Genomic DNA, 21,941 nt, shown 5'->3' with positions numbered 1-21,941 from the left:
CGCTGCCACTCAGATGCAACCTGCTTGGAGAAGACAGACTCCTGCCTGCTGCACATTTATAGGCCCATCACTGTCCTGTCACTGTATATTGGCCAGACATCTATCCCAGCTATCGTGATCCTTCTCCCCTCCATCCTTCTGGCCCTGGTACTTTTCTCGTGCCAAGGACTGCTGCTGAGGAACACATTCTGCTAAATAACAAAATGATTATAATTCATATGGCTTTGCAAGGTCTGTGACGCCAGACATGTGGGATTTGCTGCTGACTGTGCTGGCAGTTCATATTCTGTATTTTCTGGATTTTTAATATCAGCATCTTGGGACTTCATAGGACTGAGCATTCACCAAGCTAAGACTTGCACACATACTCACAACACAGTGTTTTTTACCTTGGGAGGGATATATATGGCTCAGGAGAGAAAGAAGATTAATTGGGAAAAAAAACAACTTCTCTGAGGTGTAGAACCTGCTGTTCAACTGCCAGACACCAAAACTGCCATTTTCTGAGCTCTCCATGGTAACAAACAGACTGTAATTACCAAGGTGTTTCCTGGACCCTTTCTGGATGTTACTTTCTACTCCAGTTCCTGTAATTACTCATCAGGCAATTTAGCAGAGAGACTTTCCCATTAAGACGACTAGAAATAAGTCTTCCCATTTCTTTCTGTTGCTTCCAGAAGCAAAGATGCAGCTCTCTGAGGCTCCGGGGGAGACCACTCTCTGGAATTCAGATTTGCTTTTGTCGGAGAAACAGACTTAACATTTCACTGGCATGACTCACAGCTCAACCGCTACCTCGGGCAGAACTTCCCTTTTAAGGCGTGTTACAGGAAGAGCTCACACACCAAACAAAGCTGAGCTTGCTTGGGTCTGGCCCCACAGCTGAGCCAGCCAGGAGTTTTAAACCACCTTCATGTTCTGTTCAGGAGAATTCATCCCAGGCTTTGCCCTTTCTCAGTTTAGGACTAGTAGCTGCTGATAGAACTATTCCTAGCTGGAAAAGAATGACAACACTTAAACATCCACACAACTAAAGATGTTTTAACTTTTCTGCTATATACACAGGTGTAATCTTTCACGTGGGAATGAGAAACTTGGAAAACATTCAAAGGGACCAGGTTACTTCTCAGCTTGCACTGCCAGGTTTCCTCGCAGCCAGATCCAGGTTTGCTCCACTGGAACAGGATTTCCAGGAAGGATATCAAAGCAATAGATTCAGAAACACCTTAGATGGTGTACGTATATAATATAGGAAGCTAGTATTGCTTGTCCTAGGGAGGAATACTCAGCAGTGTAGGAATGATCACCTCAAATTCCTAAAAGGAACAGACCTAAAGTGAAAAGTGGACTCTCTAGAAAGGAAAACAAAAGGATAACAATGTGTGGCACCCCTTAGAATCACAGAAACATCATGCAACGATAGCCGTGAATCAGCCCAGCTATGGTCAGTAAAGCAGACAAATCCAGAAATTGGGTGGTGTTAAAGTTATACATTGCTATGCAATAGTCTAACATGTCAGAAGTAACTAAGCTTAGATAAAGCCTGTTCCTTTCAAAAAAGCAGGATGGAAAGCAAAGCCTTTATCAGCTGCTATTCATAAGCGCTTCCACTGTAAAATACAAAGCCTTGGCATGGCCTCCGATTTGGCATATACAGCACAGCAGAGAAACAAGAAAGACTTAGCTGATAATCACAAAATGGAACACGTTTGGTAGCTAGAAACTCTGACACGGAAAAGTTCACCACAAAACTCAGCGTGGCAAAAAGAAGCGGCAAGTCAGGTCACAGCTGAGAGCTTGTTTCGGGCAATGGAAAATTTTGTTTTGGTGGGTGGTTTGGTTTTGTTTCCTCTCTTTCTTTTTCCCCCAAAATCTTACTGACAGCTTTGAGATACAACCCACTGTCTCGAGCCTACTGCAAGCAGCAGAAGCAGACAAGCATACACTGTGTTTCTCTCTGGCTTTATTTCACGTGGGTTTCTTGTTTACCTGGCTGCTATGGTCACTTTCCATTTTAAATAATTCCACTTTTTCTTTTTTTGGGCTGAGTAACTAACACTGAACAAGCTGCCAACTGTTCGCACTCCACTGAGAAAACAAGCAGCTCTGTTCTTGGTACAGGGATCCAGGAGCAGCGATGACAGGAACCCCAGAACCCAGACACGACCTGGAGAGTTTGGTGAAGCCATGTGTGCATTACGGTCTGGGTGCCAGACGGGATCCCGAGCCCTCGGAGCACCGAGGAACCTGCAAACGCTCTGCTGGCAAAGATGAGAAACACACACAGGAGCTGGAAATAACGGGCCAGACAGGGGCCGTTGGGGACGTTGTACATGGTAGCAAAGTCCGCTTCTGAAATGGGCTCATCACTAGAGATTATCACTTTTGTGTTAATAAATTTTTAGTATATTTATCTACAAAATATATTTACAAAACTGGAAAAGAGAGGCAGAGTCCGCTGAAGAAAGATTAATTTCTGGGGAACTGGAACATACCCTTAATTTGAGCATAATGCACAGACATAATTACACGTCTTGTGTGAATCCAACAGGTATTTCGTGGTTAATCTTCCCGGAACCACAGAAGCATTAGAGATACCAGCTTGTTTGTAGGCTGCTGCTGATGCACGAATTCTGAATTTCAATTTAAAAGCAACCTCACTGCAATTACAGTAACATCCTGGCCCACTGCCTCCCCCCTGCCACAAAATACCAGCACTTGTTACATATCTCGCTCACACGCATCTCACAACCCTAAATAATTATGTCCCAAATTCACATAAGCCGCAGTATGTGAGTTGTTACCTTCTCAGTGGTCCCCAGTGGCTCTGAACCTGTATGTGGTGGATCTGCACTATTGCAGCTGAACTTCACAGGATCCTGTGGGAATGGATTCTACAGTTTAATGATGTGAATAGTGTGGAAAACTTCCTAGCATGGGAGTTGGCCATAGTGTATATTATGATAATAATCCTGTCAAAATTCTTAGTGCTTTTTCCAGTTTTATTGCATCCTTTTTGACGAGAACCACATACGGCGTTCAAGACACCGAGTGCACCGGCAATTTACACAATGACATTAACATTTCTCAGTTGGATTCTCATTTCCTTTCTTAATAACTCCTGACATTTATATGCCCTTCTGACTGCAGCTGAGCAAAGCACTTTTGTCAAGAGCAACTGACAGTAAGTCTGAAATCATGTTCCTGTGTGCTTATAACTACATTTGAAGTCTGTCAGTGTTTATACTGCTCAGATTATCTGTTACCACGTGCGTCACTTTGCTTTATTGATACTGCATTTCATCTGGCTTTTGAATACTCAGTCATTTGGTATTCTGAAATCCTCTCATGATTCTCTGTAATTCTCTCTAGATTAGGACACCCTGAATAATCCTGAATGCATACATTTCCATGCAGATGTCAGTAACAATTATACACTTCTAATGCTTAAATGCACAGGCTCCAAGCCACCCAAAACAGAAAACGGAGCATGGCCATAATGCACCCACAGAAACCTGGAGCCCCAGAGCAGCAGAAATTAAGACTCCGCAGGTAGTCCTCCTAATGGCTTCATAGCAGACAATCCCATTGTGCTCTGCCAGAATAAAACACAACACAGCACGTCTGCATCGAGAAACAATATGTTATACTGGTTTGGTTCTTTCACTAGAAGCCACTTCAGAGAGTGGCATCTAGAGCAGAGTTAGTCCTGTTAAAGACAGGAGGGTGGATCAAAGGAGGAAATGGTGTAAGTGTCGGTTCAACCGCCGTGTGGAACCCGCTGCACAAAGAGAGGGTGGGAGAAAGGTTTACGCAGGACGGGGGGGACGATACCGACTCGTAGGAACTGATTGCTACATTTTATGATCCAGCACAGAGCTTTTGAACATCTTTCATTTTGACTAAGGCCTTTTTGGTGGGGTGGTAGCGTCATACTTTTTAAGCAGATTTCCAGTGCAGCAGCTTTTGTTTTCCACTCAAGGCCACTATCAGCCTTTTCTAAACCACTCTTCTGCAGAAGAGACTGCACGCAAGATGATAGAAAGAATGACAAGTTCATTGCTTAAATCTTAAGTACAGACTAAAAGCCTGATGGCAGGACCATCTGTGGTACCTCTTGTGGTACTGCATCTCTACACTGAGGCTACTTTGTCAATAGCTCTCATTTTAAAGGCTGATGAAGTTTGAGAGGCGATGGATTTTGGGGAGAAAATACTGTTGACTAAGGGTCTAGTGCTTGACTCCAAAAGACATTAACAGAACTATAGCAAAATGAGGCACAGGAGCAGAGAACTGCAGTTTACATGGATTTAACTGCCGGCCAACTCCTGTTTGTATGGGCATCTGCTACTGTGGAGAAAAACTACTAATATCCTTCAACTCCAGACATGACTTCATATGCTAAGGCATGCGCCATCTAACTGTACCTTTCAAAGCCAGAATGATTGCTCACACTCTCACAGACCCCAAGAAAAAGCCACAGCCCCCCTGTCTGTCCCCAGCTGGCCCCGATGGACGCCTGGACCGCAGGTTGGATCGCGGAGCTGGAGCAAAGAGAATGTAACACAGCAGGAGGGTTGTGAGCTCTGGCTGAGCAGGACAAGCGATGCTTTGGTGCTGCCAGTCATGAGAAAGAGCCATCTAGATTGATTCATTTGCATTCATTGGGTTTTGTTACCATTCCTGATGGGGCTTGTTGAGTATATACACTTCATTTTTATTGCTGCTGGCAGTGGTGTGACCCTCTGCACTTCATTTATTAGGGATACAGGGAGTTTGTCCTCAAGTTGCAAAAGGAGCCAGAACAGACTTTCCTCTTCATCCACCAAAAGCAAAGCGGGGAGAATAGGTGTCTTGAACTGACCCCTAAAAAGTCCCCATGTTAGTTTTTACTTCAGAAAATGTTCAACTTGCATTCAGCAGACACTTTTTCACTTCTGTACTTTAGGTATTTTTAAGTTTAAGAACAGCACTACTACAAATAATTAATTTAAAACTAATTAATTGTGAGACAGAAATGCTGACATCTTGCATTCACACAAGCATCTCTCTTTTCCTTCTGATTGTTGCAGACTTTCCTGCCCAGTGAAAAACTCACCAGAGCCTCAAGAAGGTTGAGCAATCTGAGGGAATTCCCTTTATTCCACAGCTCTTTCCTGCATTGGGTCAGTGCAGTGTCACAGACAAACCAGATGAAAGAGGGAACTGCCCAGCTATTGACCTTTGCTGAAATTCTCTCTCTTTTTCTCTCAAGTACATCTAAGAGAAGAATACATGAACTGTACCAGAGCTAGACTACAACAGAACAGGAAAGCTACAGTTCTGCCTTAGCACTTGAAGCATAGGCACAAAAACCATGCTGTCAGATGGAGTAACATAAAAATATTGTCACGCCTGCCACTGCAGAGGGAACCCCAGAAGCTGGGGAGCTGCAGAGAGACCATGTCCAATCTTCGGAGGCTGCTGCAGCATCAGATACATCTGGTAAAGTGGACAGACACTGCGTGGGTCAGAGAATTCCAGTCCCAACCTGTTGTGTTGTAGGTTAAAAAACTGCAAGCTGCAGTGGGGAATATGCATCACTGAACACAAAACCACAAGCAACAGAAAACTAAGAACACATATGTGCTTGACCTCAGCACTGCTGCCTGGAAGTTGTTCTCAAACCAACAAAAACATTTCAGTGGCTGGAAAAGATGAACAGGCCTGGTTGCCAAGTCATGGCCCAAACTATTCCAGGGGGCAGAAAAGACAGCTGGACTGCTGGTAAAGAACAAGGCTATTTAAGGAGACTCCTCCTGGCTTAATGGAAAATGCAAGGATGTAATTATCAATTATTTTAAACTAAAACAACATTTCAGACCTAGGAAAAAAACCATCACAAGGAAGCACAAGAGCTGGCAGCTGAATCCAGGTACCAAAAGAGCAGAATGTGCTGTGCTTTAGAAGCAAGAAAATCAGTTTGTTTCCACAAGATGGTGATTCTGGAGAGCGCTTCAACCTACAAAGCAACCTCTGAATGTTGTTCCAAGCACTGACACGGAGCTGACCTGATCACAGAATCAGATCACAGGGGTTATCACAAGGCAGCCACAAAAGCGGTCAGTGGAGCAGAGCTAAAGAAATTATTTTAAAATATATGGCCATATGTTTGTATGTCCGAGTCACACTGATGATCTGCTTTCTCTTCCAGCCCTCTGGGCAGCTGCTCCCTTGTGCTGCCCAGCGCTCCATACTAAGAATTCCTGTGCAGAATTCTGGCTGTCACCCAGCATGTGTGTTACAGAGCAACACACAAAGCAAGTCACCAACACTGCAGAGTGCCCGGGAGAAGGGACCAGCACACACCTGTCCAGGGGACTCAGCTGAAATCCAGAGAGGTAAAGCTCTTGAGCATGACAAATGCAGCCTTGTCTCCTCCAAAAAACACCCGTTACTGAACTTATCACCATTCCTTTACCGTTGCCTTAGTGAGAGATTGTTAACAGCCTCAGACTTCTGAATGGCTGTCCCAGCAAATGCTCAAAAGTAAAACAGCATTTAACACAATTTGTAATGAGGGAGGGCAGCAGGAACGCTCCGTTCAGAGCACAATACCTGTTACAAAAAAAAAGGGCCAAAATTTTGCTTTAGAATTCAGTCAAAAGTACAAGTTTAAAATAATTCTCAATGTATTTATGTCCTGTTCTTCAGCACTTCCTCTGCTAGCATTTACATCTTAGAGCGTACAGCTCTATAAATACATGTGGCAGCCCAATAGCTGAATGTCACGGTACATGACGAAACTTTTACAAGAACATTCCCCAGGACTTCCCAAAATTAACAACTCTGAGCGGCTTTTGTAATTCCTATTCAGGACTGAGGCAGATTACATCTTTTAGAGATTTAAATACACAATGCACCAAAGAATATCTTGTTTACACAGCGTTACAGCCCGCACCACAAGGCTGTGAAATGACTGTGGTGCTTTTTCACATCACAGCATGCAGCACTTTCTGCCTTCTAACAAACCAACAGCACTTGATTTTGAAAGCCAGAACACTCTCCTGGGTCAAACATAAGTGGGTAAAGCAGGGAAGAGTTCCAAGATCCAGCACAGGAAATTCACCAGGTATAAACTGGATCTGGAAATGAAGCTGCTGATCTAATATGCTGCTGACATAGCAGCTCAGATGTAAGAGAAAAACTACCCTGTTTCCCCAAAAATAAGACAGGGTCTTATTGTCGGGGAAACAGGGTAAATCATACTTCCTGGTCTCTGTGTCAGTGGAGGTGCTACAGAGTATTTCACAGTAACCCCCAGGTCCCAATCAAATTTTCATCTGAATGGATGGAACTGGAAATCCTAGGGAGAAAAAAAGTCTCTTAAATGCCTAAAAGTAGATAAGACTGATTCTGTGGGTTTGGGGAACTAGTCAATTCCTGCCTAGGCTGGACAAGCAGTTCTTGAGATGACTGAACACTGTGTAGTTTTACTTCTCAGCTGTGGAAGGATTTGCTCTGACACTTGAAGTCACACTGAGGGCCTCTGTGTGCAGACGCTGGTCAGTAAAGCTGCACTGGTATTGGAAACATTCACAAGTGACACTGTTGCTTTGTTGGCCAGCAGCTCCACAGAAAACTCTGGAAGGGTATGTTGGTGAGTCCTGTTCCAGGAGTCTCTGACCCATCTCAACTTCTGTTCCGACAGCATTTGCACAATTCACTTCAGATACATGAGAACAGGATCAAGTCTGAGAGTTCAGTGAGGCCTAAGGAAGTTGATGCCAAGCAGAGAAAAACAAAAGCCATCGTGCACGTGACACACAGCACCAGGATGTCCAGTTTTGTGAAGTTCAGCCCAGGAATTGTCCGCCTTTGTATAATTCAGTGCACAAAGGTATGTCACACGCCCCAGGATGAAACCACGGCTAAAGGCTCCTGTCATCATAGGCACTTCAACTTACCCATGAAGAAATACTCCGGAGACTTTTTGTCTGAAGCCAAGTCTGCCATAACCCCACCAAACCGCAGCCAGAGGCCAAAGGCGATGACAGCCAGTCCTGCCAGCTGGAACATAACACACCAGTCAAGACTTCAGTAACAACCGGCTGGAGAGCATCGAATGAGAGTCATTGGCACCTTATGCTTTTTTGAAACCCCTCAGCTCAGGATTGCACTGTCAGAAAATTCAGGAAGCACTTGCCAGTGTTTGATAGCAGCCTGCAGGGATGGGCTCAGCTCAGACTGCACCAGGACCCCCCCCTCTAATCTCAGTGCCTCTGTTAATTTGGGTGTATTTGACATGAATGTCCCCAAGTCCAGCTGAGGAGATGGTTCTTGCCATCCCAGTGAAAAGGCAGATAACAACACACAGCAATTGTCACTTTTGTGCAACAACATAACGCGAAGCTTTGTCCTTGTGCTGGCCTGCAGCTGCAGCTGGGCAGCATCACTGCTCCCGCAGCCCGAGCACAGCAGCGCTGTCACCAAGAGGGAAAAGCAGTTGCTTTAACTGTGCTTCAAGCATAAAGGAGACAAAAGCCCAAAACTGCTTGCTCCAGAGAGGCTGAACAGGATTATTTTGTGACTTCTTCAAAAAAAAAAAAGAAAAACAACAGCGAATCAGAAATAAAAAGACATTTTAAGAAGATAATATTGCTAATTGTTTTCCAGTGTGAAAGACTGTAAAGCTACTGCAAGGGATGCATGAGGGAAAGAGAAAGAAGAAAGCAAGCTTGAATTCAATGGTGTTATGGAACTGTGAGACTATTGCAAAGATGCAATGAGGGAGAATGGGCACAGAATTCCCTTAATCTCCTGGGGGTTCTGCCACAGACACTGGTCATTGCCACATTAGAGTAACTTCCTCTTAGGATGCGCTTGTAAAAGTAACAGCTGTTGGCTCACTTTTAGAAACTACATTATCAAAAAGCATCGTGATGCTGCGAAGTGTCCCGCTGTCCCACGCTGCCCGGGACGCGGGGACAACCTCACAGCCTCCTGTTGTGGGAAATTCTACGGTTGTTAGGGAAATGCTCACTACTTCAGATCATCAGCTTAAGAAGACGTTGTCTTTTCAGCAATGCCACCTTGCACCAAGTATGTATTTCCCCAGGAAGGGCTGTACCAAATAGCGAGTAGGAGCTCGAGCCCTGCCCGGGGGGCACCGCTGCCCTGGGCCCCGCCTGGCCCGGCCCGCAGCGCCGCGGGACCCGCGCACCCCCCGAGCTCGGCCCCGCACCCCCGAGCTCGGCCCCGCACCCCCCGAGCTCGGCCCCGCCGCGGGGCAGCCCCGGGGCCGCTGCTCCAACCGGCCCCCGCGCCCCCGCCTGCCGCGCTCTCCCCCGCGGTCGCGGGTTCGCGCCCCGCATCCGCCACCGCCCGGAACGACCCGCGGCAGGTGCCGCAGCCCCGGCGCTCACCCAGAAGGTCAGGTTGAAGATGAAGAGCAGGATCTTGATGCAGCGCATCTCCCAGTACTCCGTGCCCATGGCGGCCGCCGCCTCCCGCTCCCGAGGCGGCTCCTCGGCCCAACTCCGCCGGCGGCTCCGCGCGGGGCGGCGCCGGGAGGCAGGTGCAGCGCTGGGCGGGCAGTCCCGGACCCGCCCCGGGGGGCGGTGGGGATGGTGCCCGGGGAGCGGCCCTGGGCGGGCCGTGTGCCCAGCGCGGTGCCCGGGGGGGCCGGACCCCGCCCGCCCCCGCCGCCGCAGCTCCGCGCTTCCCGGCAGGCCCTGGCACCTTCGGGGTTTTAATTTTTCCGCGTGGAGTCAGTAAAATCCCTCTGGGCCCTCTGGGCGTGGCGTGTGTCTCAGGCCAAGGATTCAAATGAGGCATTTAAATTATGCGGGACTACAAACAAGATCGATAATCTGATGTGTGAAATCCGAGCATAGCAGGAAAAGGGCCATTCTCCTTAACACTGTTTGCTCACACTCATTAAGAGCCCCAAAAGTTCATTTTCCAATCACTAATACATCCACTTTCGTTCTCAAGATTTGCCCAAATATGTTACAAAAATCTTAGACCTTTCTCCTCTTACAATTTTTTTTCAGCTGCTGTTGTCTCTCCCAATCCTCATCGAGTCTGAGTGTGGAGCTGCCTGCAGGGCTTGGACAGGGAACAAGGTAAGGGAGAGTCTCCTCAGAAGTGGGTTTTCTGTGGGAAACATTTCCTCTCACTGTTTAACAAAAACAGTTATTTCCTGGTTTGTGCTGTATCAAAGTAACTGTACAGTTTCACCTACCAGAGTGTTTTCATGTTTAGGACCAATTTTTCCCAAGGTGTGTATGAAAACCGTGCAAAAAGGCATAGGAAAAGATGCTTGGGTCTTGTTTTGAATGCAGTTACACTCACAATCCAGTAATACTGAAGGATGTTGGAGGTGGTTGCTGTTTTCACTCACTTTGCTGTTTATTTTCAGCTGCTTTCAAGCCTGGCAGCATTTTGGGAAAATCATCCCAAGTAGCTTATCTGAATTGCAATGGCGGCGTTTTATTAAGAATTTCATGTTCCATTTGCAATGAAATGCACTTTATTATTATTTTTTTAAGCAACATTCAGCCTGCCTTATGACACAAACCCAACCCTGCAGTTTCCCCTTTTTGCTTCAGAGTGATACTGTGCTAAATGGTACCAACCTACCAGGTATAATGTGTTCTAGGAAAACCAAAACCACGAATCCTTTTGAATAGACAAAATAATGAGATGTATCAAACAGTAGGGAAGTGCTTCATTATCCCCTGATACATTTGAAGCAGTAAAAAATGTAAAAGGGGGAAAGTTTTGCATTGGCTTATGCTGGCGAAATAGATAGGTTTGAAAAAATGCTTTATCAGGCTGCTCTGCTTCTCTAGTAATTTTCATGCTAATTTTCTCTACAAGTTTGGGAATGGAGCGTTCAGCCTTCAGGAGCAGTAGAACTGGCTACGTGATTCTTGCAGGGAATGAAATCAGCTGAGATAACAATGAATTTTTCAGGGAGGTTTTGCTGTTTCGGGGCAGCAGTTTCAGCTGGTGCTGTGAACAGGGGCATCGGTTTGATGTTCTGCTCTGTGTGACTGGGCTTTTCCGCTCACTCCTTGTTGCAGGTACATTTATGTTAATATTCCATTGTTCCGAAGTCGCTCATGGTGACAAGAGCACATTCTCTTGTTTGGCTCCTTGACCGTATGCAGGAGATGTGAGATCACCTGATATGGACTCGATTCTAGACTTTTGTGATCCTTTTTCTCAAAAGCATTTCAGAATTGTTGATTTTAGTGGCTTCCCCCATTATTCTTTCTCTAAAACGTGTTCCCAGGGCTATGGCAAGGGGGGCAGCAAACAGTCCATGCACAGAATGTCAGCGAATAAACATCAGTCTTGGTCCTGCTCCCCTCACGGAGCCTCTTCAACCCAAGCTGCACAGTCCTGTAGCACAGAATGTGTTTTCTTCCTAAAGCAGATCAAAGATCACCTTTCAAAACCCGTCCTGGGGAGCTCTGCGCCACCTCACGTTGCTCTGGGCAGGAGTTTTAGACTCCCCAATATCTGGATGTAGCAGAGTGTGTTCCTACGAGTCACACGCAGTTTTCAATAGCAGAACCCGACGAAAATTACGGTTTTTAATTTTTTTTTTCCGATCTAAAACCAAAAACCCGGATTTGAATGGAGCGGGGGGGTCGCGGCCCCGGGCGCGCACCCTGCGGGCGGCAGCGCCTCCTGCTGGCCCCGCCGCGCCACCACCCGCCGCCGGTCCCGCCGGAACGGGGCCGGGACAGCGGGGGATCTGCCACAAATCCCATCTATCTATTGCTCTAAAAGCACCAGCCTCTCTCATTACCCTTCACATCCTTTGCCTTTCTCTGGCAACTCAGCCATCCTGACACTTATTATAGTAATGTTGGTGATTCCCAGGTTTTCTATCCATTAAGAGATTCTTGAGGGAAAACTACAAAGGTGGTTAATATTTTAATTTAATAGACTATTATGGAACCAAGCAATATAATTAAGGAAAGAAGGGGCTCACTATGTTTTTGTCGATAGGGTTCTCAAGTTGTGAAGTAAACATTCACTTGGTAGTAAATTCACATTATTTCATGAGCTGCACCAGTCAGATTGACATTGTATTTTCATCTTGAACATGCCCAGCTTCAAAGTCCACAGATCGACCTGCTTTACATATTAAAGAGCCTTCTATTATCAAAGTGCCATTTCCCCCGTAGGTTCTTACATAGTATATCTTAGATAAAACAAGTGTATGGATATTTGTAACCGCTTTCTAACCTGGAAGCTTCTTTGCAGTTAGTTTTGCAATGATGTACATCCTGGGGCAAAGACCATTTGGGTTTGGTTATTTTCTCATTGCAGAGTATGCTGGGAAACTTTTGAAAGAAGTGTTATCCAGCTGTAGCACTAGATCTTTAGATCCTGCTAAACATATGGTATTATTTTATTGGTAATGACGGACAGGTAAGAAACTATCCCTGCTTGAGCAAGTGCTGTTTCATTTCAATTACTAGAAGAAAGCCTGAGTTTTCAATCCCATAAAGATCATCTCTAAACTGACTTCAGAATCAAAACATTTAAAATATATCCTTACAGGCCTGAATTTTACTGTTCTTCCAGGTCTGACCTATTCTTCCACTGTTTTTCATTGTCTGCCAAGTCATTCTCTGTTAGCTCATTAACCTTTGAGAGATTAGGAGGGCACAATATTGTTATTCCTGTCTGGTGTTCAACTGTTTCCTAAGTGTTTTACAAGCATGTGCCTACAATTATTCCAGTTTTATGCTTTATGAACAGCAAGACTTTGATATGCATGCATCTCAGCTCTGCAAAGGATTGTTCATGTTTCCTGTTCCTCGCTCTTTCTACACATGCTGAGCTCAAATTCTGTGTTCAAATTCCTCAACAGCCCTTCAGAGAAGCAAAGGCCAGGGAGCGAGGAGGAGCTCCCTTAAAGAAATAACCTTATTTCCTGGCTTAAACATGTGATTTACGTGGAACTACAACTGACTTCAAATTCCAAGCAAACAGCCCAGAAACCATAATGGGCTCCCATTCTGACAGGGACAATGAAACTTGCATCACACCGTTGGCATCTGTCATGCTGTTTCCATTTCCACTGAGTAATTGCCGGAACGCTGGGCCTGGCAACGCCGCCTCTGTCTCCAAATGCAGCTCGGGAATCGCTGGACTACAAAGGAGGTCAGGAGGGACTGAGCTTCTCCAACTGTCTGAGCAAATAGTCTGCTCCTTTGTTTCCTTCCATGCTCTTTAGGTTTTTTTAAACACATTTTCTTGCTTTGCATCAGGAACTTGCGTGACAGATCAGTCTGCACAGCGTGTGTGAGGCTGTTGAGATGGCTGGATCCCCTGACAACTGCATCCGCCTGGTTTTCTCTTTTTAAGAGTGTCCAGAATTTGCTGTGCCTCAACTGCTGGCCTACCTATTAAAGCTGCTTTTCAGAAAAGGCATTGCAAGTCTGTAAAATCACAGAATCCTCTAAGCTACTTAATTTCTACAGTACGTATGATCCGGATGTTATTTCTAGCATCTCCACTTAATGGCCAAAATGGGAATGAGGACAGAACACCTCGTTTTCTTTTCAGTTCTCTCCCAGTGAGCAGCTCTCAGTCCCAGTTCGGCTTTTTGAGTCCTGTCCCAGCTCTCCGCTAAACAAACGAGAGGCATTCATCCATTTGCCAGTTAATATACCGCCTTTGCACATTCCTTCTGCTCTTTGAGCCCGATTTCTCTCTCCTTGGGTAGATTTCCAATACGAGAGTTGCACACTTTGCTTCAGCAACTCTTCCCACTCAGGTGAGTTCCTCTGCCAGGTGCAGATGAGTGGTCCTTAATACTTATACAAACATTTCCACTCAATTTTCACTACCCAAAACAGAAACAAGGTTCCCTATCATAGCCGAACTACCTGCTGTAATCTGTAACTTAGAACACCACACTCCGCTCCGTAGAATCAAAGGAGACAAACACATAAAATAGAAGCCGGAGTTCCTGGCGTGGCTGTGAAGGGCCCTTTCACACATCTTTGCCATGGCAACATCCAGTTCTCAGAACTGGAGCGTTCCCTTGACTGGGGATGAAACAAAGCGCTGCCCAGAAAGGACGTTTTGTCCCCATTGCTGCTGTCCCTGGACAAGAAGTCACCGTTACAAAAAGCAAGTTTAGTTGTTTCTGCCTCCCGTTAAGCAGCAGCATATTCTGGGCAGTTGACGTTGATGGGTGCATGAACTGTCTATGATAAAAAGTGATGAATGCCTATGAAACGTTTTAATTTGGCTTCGTTTCCCTGGAAGGATTAAAAGAGAAAGGAGATGCTTCGTTTCCCAGGAAACCTGGGCTAGAGGGTAATAACATGATCTGTCAAACTGTGAAAAATACTGAGGAAAAACTGGTTATCAAAACTGTTGCTCAAGGTTTAATTAGAAGGAATTCGGCTACGTATGATGGCTAAGGCTGTTTTGAGCTAATCTGGCTGGGTCAGCATGGAAAATGAGCTGTGGAACTAGTTCTATGGTGAGTCACGGGGGTCCGGAGCAGCTGGACCGGGATAAACTTATTTGGCCTAGGCCTAAGAGTCTCCGCTCCGGATTACAGTGGCTGTTTTTCCAGAGCTTCTGGCTTTTGTGTGTTCATTAATTCTGGGCTCAGGACGCTTCTCAGGTCTGTGTGGCAGTACCACAGACAGCCTGAGGCCCGGCGTCAGAGTGGAGATTGTCTGCAGGGACCAGGCTGCCGAGTGATCCCAGAACTTCAGCTCTCGAGTACTTGTCCCAGCTCAGCCTTGTGCTTTGCTCCCCTGTAAATCTGTTCTTCTCTTTAGGGAATTAAAATCTCATGCATTAAAAAAGGGTCTAAAAGTCACTTATTTCATAGTGGTCTGGGACTGTTTATTAGAGAAAGCCTATTAAAAAAACCTCTCTGCTGATCTCTGCATGCCATGACGTATAGGAGGGTGTGCAGTTCTGCTCTTTGCCTGGAAAGCAAGAGGGTTTCTATGCTGTGTCTCAACAGCAGAAATTGAGGGTAGTGTGTGGTAGTGCACACATTGCCAGGCGCTCTGGGAATACCCTGGGGCGACTGTAATTTCATTCAGTCAGCACCGAGGTCCCCAAGGCCCCGACTCACAGTCTGCATCACAGGACGGAACTCGCTGTTGCCGCCGTCTTCATCTGAAAAACTGCGTGAGCCAAGTAGGAAAAGGAAACTGTTCCAAAGGGCAACAGAAGAAAAGAAAGTTACTTAAATTCAAAGCGTATGCCTCAGGATCAAGGAAGTTTACTAGACAAGTTTTAAACTACACATTTCTGTGGTCCTTCAAAAATGCGTCAAGACTGGAATGTGAAATAAGAGAACTGAGTGGTGAAACGTGCCACATATTTTCTGCATTTCACTTCACTGACATAAAGGACAGTGGTGATTTGTAGCATGATGAGACACAAGGGCTCTGCCTGTGAGTTCTGGGAGCTGGGGCGGCTCCTGGGGGATGAACGAGCCGTGTATGGCCCAACGCGCGCCCACCAACAGATCTGGCGTCAGTTCAGATCCACTTCTGCCTGGTGTCATCATGGTGGCTTGCAATTAAGAATTATAGCTGTACAGACAATATTTTGGAGTTAAAACGCTACATCATTAGTAGCATCTAGTTAGTGTTGTATCTGGGAGACCACCAAGCTGCCTGCTATACCCTTACTACGACTTGGGATTATTCTCTTGGCACAGAAAAACTCTGTGTTGTATCAGAAAAATATTTGGACACGGAGTTCAGTTATCTAAGAGAAGTTTCTGTTGCAAGGAATCCTCAATCCAACGAGCTTATGGTAAATTACTTTATTAGTTTTTGGGAAGATTTCTCTGCTATTTAGTCTGTTCTACAGGCTAAGTTGAATGTGCTCAAGTCTATAATCACTACTTATTGTATGCCTAGGTATACAGAACTTCACTGAGTTAGGTTTTTTTACTAGCTGGCTTTTAAAGATGGTTAAAATTCCCATAGTGTGAGGATTCAATTATTTCTGAAATCAAAGAGACTGCAGAGTGGGCGAAAATGTGGGGCGTAAAGATATGATACCCAGTGATGGGAGGGGGAAATATGACTGCAAAGGCCATATCGGCACATGGACGCAGCACATGAAACCGGAGAGTGTGCGGGAGGTCAGGGGAAAGAACGCTAAGGATAACAGACATGAAACGGAACTTGAAGGAAATATATTGATGCGATCGTACTGTGGTACCGTGCACAACAAGAAGAGGTTTCTGTCGGCAGCGCTGCTGATCCCAGCCCCAGCTGCTGCTGCTGCCTGGAGAGTCGCCAGTGTTTTAAATAGACTTCTGCATTTTCCCAGGTCTCAGATGTTATAGAAAAGGCCATTAAGAAGGACAGAGGGTGCAGTGGTTAAGGAGAATGGGGAAAAAGGTATTGCAGTTTCATTACTGTCTGTGGAGTGGAGAGGGGGATTTGAGAGAGCCAGTTCTAGTGTTTCAGTTTGTGTGAGTCGAGATGAGCCAAGCGACAGGACCCTTTGAAATCGTTCCACAGCCGAACAGTTCGGGCCGTCCTTGATTTCCACTATTCTCACTCTACATTTTCTTTTCCTGTTCTTCTTAAAACAAACACTGCTGAATTCCAGGAGGCTCATACTAGGAAAGTGCTGCCCCTATTCTTACACTTCCATTTTCAAGCTGTTTCCTTCGGCCCTTACTGGCAGCCACTGATAAAAGTAGACGGACCATTGGTACGGCCAGAACCTGTTTCTATATCTGTCATTTCTTTCAAGTCAGTTCTGAGAATTTCACTACACTGCACAACATCTGAAACAATATTAGACCCTGCTCTGGACTCTTCCTATTTCTACTTTCAGTTTGGAAAAAACAAATCCGTTTGGTGCCCGAGTCTATTCGTTTGCATGGTGTGCGCACCACTGGAGCTCAAGAAGTGTGTCCCTTGAGCAGGAAGCTGGTTTCAAAGAGCCTGCACCACGGCCAGGAAAGCCTCCAGAAACATGTGCTGTGCCGTGATCCAAGCACGTTCATAATTCAGACTCTGAGTAGCTTGGAAAGGGCCAAATCTCTTTGGGTTGAGTCAGCGAGGAAAGTCAATCAAATAGAAAAGGAAGAATCGCTTCAGCATTTCAGAAATTATTTCTTTGTGGTCAAAAAGCTACTAAAAATGTAGTAGAAATAAAAACAATATTTATGTTGATAAATATATATTAAAAGTTTGGAAATACAAGAAGCTGAAAAAGCAAGTAGAAGAACCATATTTTTTTTTCCAGAATAGTGATGCTCTGAGCCCTTCTATGTCAAGGAACAGAACCCAACAAGAGCATCACTTCATTAGCAGGTGTAATAGTCACCAAAAATTGACATGTTTAGTAAGTTTTGCTGTTTTGCATTTTGGGGATAAAGCAGGTAATATACCTGTGGAACCAGCCATAACTATTATTTAGCAATTTTACCAAAAAAATCACAATCACTGTCACTTCTCACAGTGGCGCTTTTGTCATCAAATCCTATGGGCTTATAAAAAAGTTTCAAACCAAATACAAACCATCTCATTTAGTCCCACAGAAGCGGGAAAAGCAGGGACTAGATATTCAAACACCACACTAGAGGGCACTTGAGCTGTTTTTTCCAGAGTAGGTAAAGGTCAGAACAGCAGGATCTGTCCTCAGGAGCAGCACTGGACACAATTAACACAGGAATTAGTGGGATTTATTGGTATCAGGTCGGTAGAACTATTAGTTAATTTTCCCCAGCAACCTACTGTGTAAACTTCCAGGTTTAAGCTTTACTTATGGGTAATGTAAACTATTAGGAATAAATAATATAAGATTACTGATCAATGGTAGTAGAGTTTTGTTAGCGGCTCAGCCCTATTGGGCTGCTTCCTGCTTCTAGATCTCGTTCATCCTTATAACCTGCTCCTTCCCATTGTGCCCCTACAGATCTTTCTTGGAACAGTTTGGGTTGGAGGGACCTTCCCGGCTCCCCCAGTGCCCCCCCTGCCATGACAGGGACATCTTCACCAGCTCAGGGTGCTCAGAGCCCCGTCCAGCCTGGCCTGGGATGTCTCCAGGGATGGTTCATCCACCACCTCTCTGGCCAACCTGGGCCAGGCTCTCACCACCCTTTAACTCAGTTTTCCTGCACTGTGGACTATTCTCATCCCCGAACCTTCTCACCCTCATTACTGTTTTTCCCTCTCATTTAACCCTCTGCTCTGGTTCTGATTCGTGTCTCCAGCTGCGTTTGCCGGGGTTGCTTTCTTGTGTCCTGTTCCTCAGACCCGTCTGCAGCCGCTCCCATGCGCTCAGCTCAGCTGCAGTGGTGAAGGATGCTGCCCGTAGGGACGGGAACTTAGAGCCAACCAAAGGCTCATCTCATTTTTTCAGTTCCCAGCTGCACGGGGTTCCAGATGAGCCCAGGGTCATACAAACACATGAAAAAGCAGCTTTCTGATCAGAGAGGGGTGCAAGAGCCGCACTGGGAGCCACATAAATTGTCTTGGCTGGCTGCGTTTAGCTAGTTGGCTGCCATTTTGCCCTTATTAAGTTAAATAATTTAAAGCTGGGAAAAGTCACTTTAAAAAAAAAATATTGCTGACCTATAACTTCTGGCTTTTTGTGCTTGAATATCAAGTCACAGTGGGAGTTTTCCTGTTCGCAGGAGCTTGAGGTAGGACACGTTACCTGCCAGCCCGACGGACACACACCATGTTTTGTGCAGCCGGGCAGAGCTGTGCGGAGGATCCAGCTTTGCTGTTGGACAAGCCCTCACAGGATCCGTGAGCCAGCCCGGATCTCTGTGCATTCCATTCAAATGCAAGGTGTGCGCTTTTGATCCGAGTCCAGCAGCAATCGAGGCACAAGGGGAAATGAGAGCAATGAGAGAACCCCCATCCCTTTTCCTGTGGACGAGGAAAGAGGGAGAAGTGTCTTGTGGCAAGTACTGGGTTTGATCTTTAAGCTGCTATTGGGTTATGCTTGAAAGTTGTTAATGAGATTAGTGCAAAAACCTGAGTGGAATAGAGTGGCTGTGTCCCCGTATCTACTTTATGTTCATCTGATCTGTTGTTTTCCAGGTATATCCTGTGTACCTGTCTCATAAGAGCACACTAGTAGAAACCCTGACCACCTGAATCCTCCCATTTTTACTTCCTTTTGTAAACCTCCTCTTTGAGGTATCTTGCAGGTTTTTTTTTCAGTTTGCTTTTGTGGGGGAATAATCATCATCACACGTGCAGCATTGGAAGTAAATGGCCAGATAAGGTCTGTAGTGGCAAATTTGGGAGATGCAAACTGCAAACTGAGCAGAAAGTGCTGCCGGGAAGGAGGCAAATGTACAGCATGTTGTGGAGAGGTGACAACTGCGAGATGAACGTGACACCAGCACTTGCACAGCCTGTTCTGGGTTCTGCTCCCCCAGAAAGGTGGGGACCACTAGGGGACAATCCAGACCAACTTTCAGCTCTCTTATCCCTCCTCGAGTTGTAAACATGAGATAATTCCAGGAGATCTCCTGCATATGCCCTACATATGTCTCAAATCTTTACACCATGAACTCTGCAAACAAATACTGCAAAGAATAATATTAAAGTGCATCCCAGATGGAGCAGTATCAGGCTCAGAATGTAGACAAAAAATATACAGGCGACAGAAGCAGGATGAATACCGAAACTCGCTTCTTTCATAGCAGTGTGAGCCGAAAGCTGCTTTCTGTGTTTGTTTAGCTGCCTTGTTTCGGTTGCTCAGAAATGTAGGAAGCCTTAATCCATTTCCTTGATTCTTGGTTGGCAGCCGGATGCCTTTTCTACAGGTCTCTTCTGCATTTCCAGGCTGGGTATGTCACTTCCATGGATGCTTTGTGGAAGGTGGTAATTCAGAATGCCTTTGAAAATTGTGCTTGAAATCACAAGGTTTCTCTTCCTTCTGATGTTTTCTTTCAGACTTTCCCAGGTCCTTGAGAATTAAGCACTTGTGGCTATCTTGCTGGACCTGAGATGTTATGGGACAGTCACTCTTCCCAAATCACCAGTTTGTCTTTGCACCCACATTTCCGTTGGGTGTTGATGTGCTCGCCTGTTGTACTTCACCGGCGTGTCCTGGTACAAACAGTCAGTGGATACAGGTCAGTCTTTGTTCTGACTCAATATGCCGGTTTAACGCTTGTCAGGTGAAGATGATCTTGTTAGTGGTGAAAACGGGACCATCACCAGCCTTTCCTGACCTGTCTATACAACTGGTGCCCGCCAGCTTCTCTTGATCCTGCACAGGGAAGGACACGCAAATCCCAGCAAAATTACTGAACATTTTCATTTATTTTTCTGAGCGATAACTTGGGTGTTGGGTTTTGGTGACTTTGCACTGAATTCAGATATTTGAAGTACTTTTGGTCCCATATTATCAGTGAAACTGTTGCCTAACATTTAAATGTGTGTTGTGTTTTGCCTGATAAACCTGATAATTTGCAGCTTCCCCACAACGACACTTGGTATAGCAAATGTTTTTAAAACAGTATCATGTTTTGTAGGTTTTGTTTCTTTCAGGATAACAAAACCCTGCTGTGTTTGCAGCGTTTAGGGCTTCTTGCTCTTTGAAAGAGTTGCGAGCTATTTACTAAGAATATACCCTGCAGTGTGAGCAGCGCCGCGGTAAAAAGAACCATACGGCTGAATTAAGATCCTCCGAGGAGCAAAAGGGCTGTAAGCAGTTCAGGTCTCTGCATCGAGCTGTTCAAGTTGAACCTCCAAGTTTCTAATCAAAAGCTGGAACCAGATGGAAGTAAAATGTGAGGAGTAATACAAAAAATATGTTGCAGAGGAGATCAAATGGAAGAAAGAAAATGAAAACGTTCTCAACTGGCTGCAGAGTTCCTGCAGAAGCAGCTTTGTAGGACTAACGCTGTTCATCCTTCAGCTTGATTTTGTCCCCAGGTGAAACAAAGCGGAGCCTTGTGGAGCTGGGGGTGTGCGTTGCAGCTCTCGCCGCCATGGAAAAGCTCCGTTTATTTCAGGTTACTAAATTAGATTTAGGAAACTGTCAGGCTTTATGTGATCTCTGAAGGTTCTCTATGCAGCACCCAGCTGAAAACAAACACCGAGAGCAAGTGTCTCCTCTGCTGGTAAAACCTTCTCATTTCTTTCAGTTGGAGGCAACGGGGTGAATTCTGTGCCCTCATGTGGAAGAGTGAGAGTGAGAAGGGTTTGAAGCCTCATGGTCTGAAGATCCAACAATTCAAGAAGGAGAAGGGAAAATAAATAATGAAATGACTCTAACAAGCAAGATGTGTCCTTATTCAGAGCACAGGAATACCGTTCTTTCCTTCTTTGGGGAATATACGGGCAGAAAAATGAACTGGGAGACAATAACATAAGAGCGTTGTCAAAGTATTCCAAAAAATAACTGAGACTTGCGCAGATGCCAAGTCTAACTTGGGCTGATTCTCTTTTAGGAATTTTGTAGAGCGATTTTCTGAATTCTATTAATATAACAAGCAAATGTACTTTAGATGCTCTGGGTCCACATTGTGGGAAGTGAAGGTGACTTCTTGGTGATTTTTCAGATGCCAGGAGCATGTATGCTTTTGAAATGCAAACGGAAATGTTATCTCCAAATTAAGACAGTTAAATGTCAAGGGAAAGGGGGATGAGAAGAATAGGCAGCAAATGTGGAACCAAATTTCAACTGTGATAGTAATATAATGATAATATTTGCTGTTTTTTTGAACTACATGCCACAGTAGTGGGCAGTAGTATTGTCCCGGAGTAGCTGGTGAAAGGAAATGAGTAGAGGTCCAAGATGGGTTTAAATCTTGGGAACTGAGAAGACAAAGGAGCTGAGCAGTTCGGGAACTGGAGCTTCTGCATGTGCTGCCTCATCGGGTCTTGTTGCCAGAAATATTTTGGTAGAAGAGTTTTATCATTTTGCTTTCTGTCTGTTCACATGGAACAACT

At 45.4% G+C, this 21,941-nt stretch overlaps 1 protein-coding gene and 2 long non-coding RNA genes across 4 annotated transcripts in view; 2 read left to right on the top strand and 1 right to left on the bottom strand.

The window, feature by feature from the left end:
- Positions 1-7,940, top strand: part of LOC309448010 — a 17,556-nt gene extending 9,616 nt beyond the window's left edge. Inside the window, exons 2-4 of the long non-coding RNA XR_014185708.1 lie at positions 5,073-6,101; positions 6,194-6,380; positions 7,691-7,940. This is a non-coding gene — a long non-coding RNA (uncharacterized lncRNA). The remainder of the gene's footprint in view (positions 1-5,072; positions 6,102-6,193; positions 6,381-7,690) is intronic.
- The window catches only part of TSPAN2 (tetraspanin 2), an 18,259-nt gene extending 8,625 nt beyond the window's left edge, over positions 1-9,634 (bottom strand). Inside the window, exons 1-2 of the mRNA XM_082069183.1 lie at positions 9,405-9,634; positions 7,947-8,049 (exon numbers count right to left, since the gene is read on the bottom strand). Coding sequence (XP_081925309.1) covers positions 7,947-8,049; positions 9,405-9,473 — 172 coding nt within the window. The 5' untranslated portion in view covers positions 9,474-9,634. The remainder of the gene's footprint in view (positions 1-7,946; positions 8,050-9,404) is intronic.
- Positions 8,056-21,941, top strand: LOC309448009. 2 transcript variants are annotated; one of them, XR_014185706.1, is made up of 4 exons: positions 8,056-9,081; positions 10,035-10,106; positions 19,935-20,116; positions 21,134-21,941. It is a non-coding gene; the product is annotated as an uncharacterized lncRNA (long non-coding RNA). The 2 variants fall into 2 exon arrangements; XR_014185707.1 differs by lacking the exon at positions 8,056-9,081 and adding an exon at positions 9,659-9,748.

This window comes from Streptopelia decaocto (genome assembly GCF_964273445.1).
Source record: "Streptopelia decaocto genome assembly, chromosome: 19".
NCBI classification, from domain to species: Eukaryota; Metazoa; Chordata; class Aves; order Columbiformes; family Columbidae; genus Streptopelia; species Streptopelia decaocto.
The sequence above is the reverse complement of the archived record's forward strand: the minus strand, read 5'-3'. Positions and strand labels throughout refer to the sequence as shown.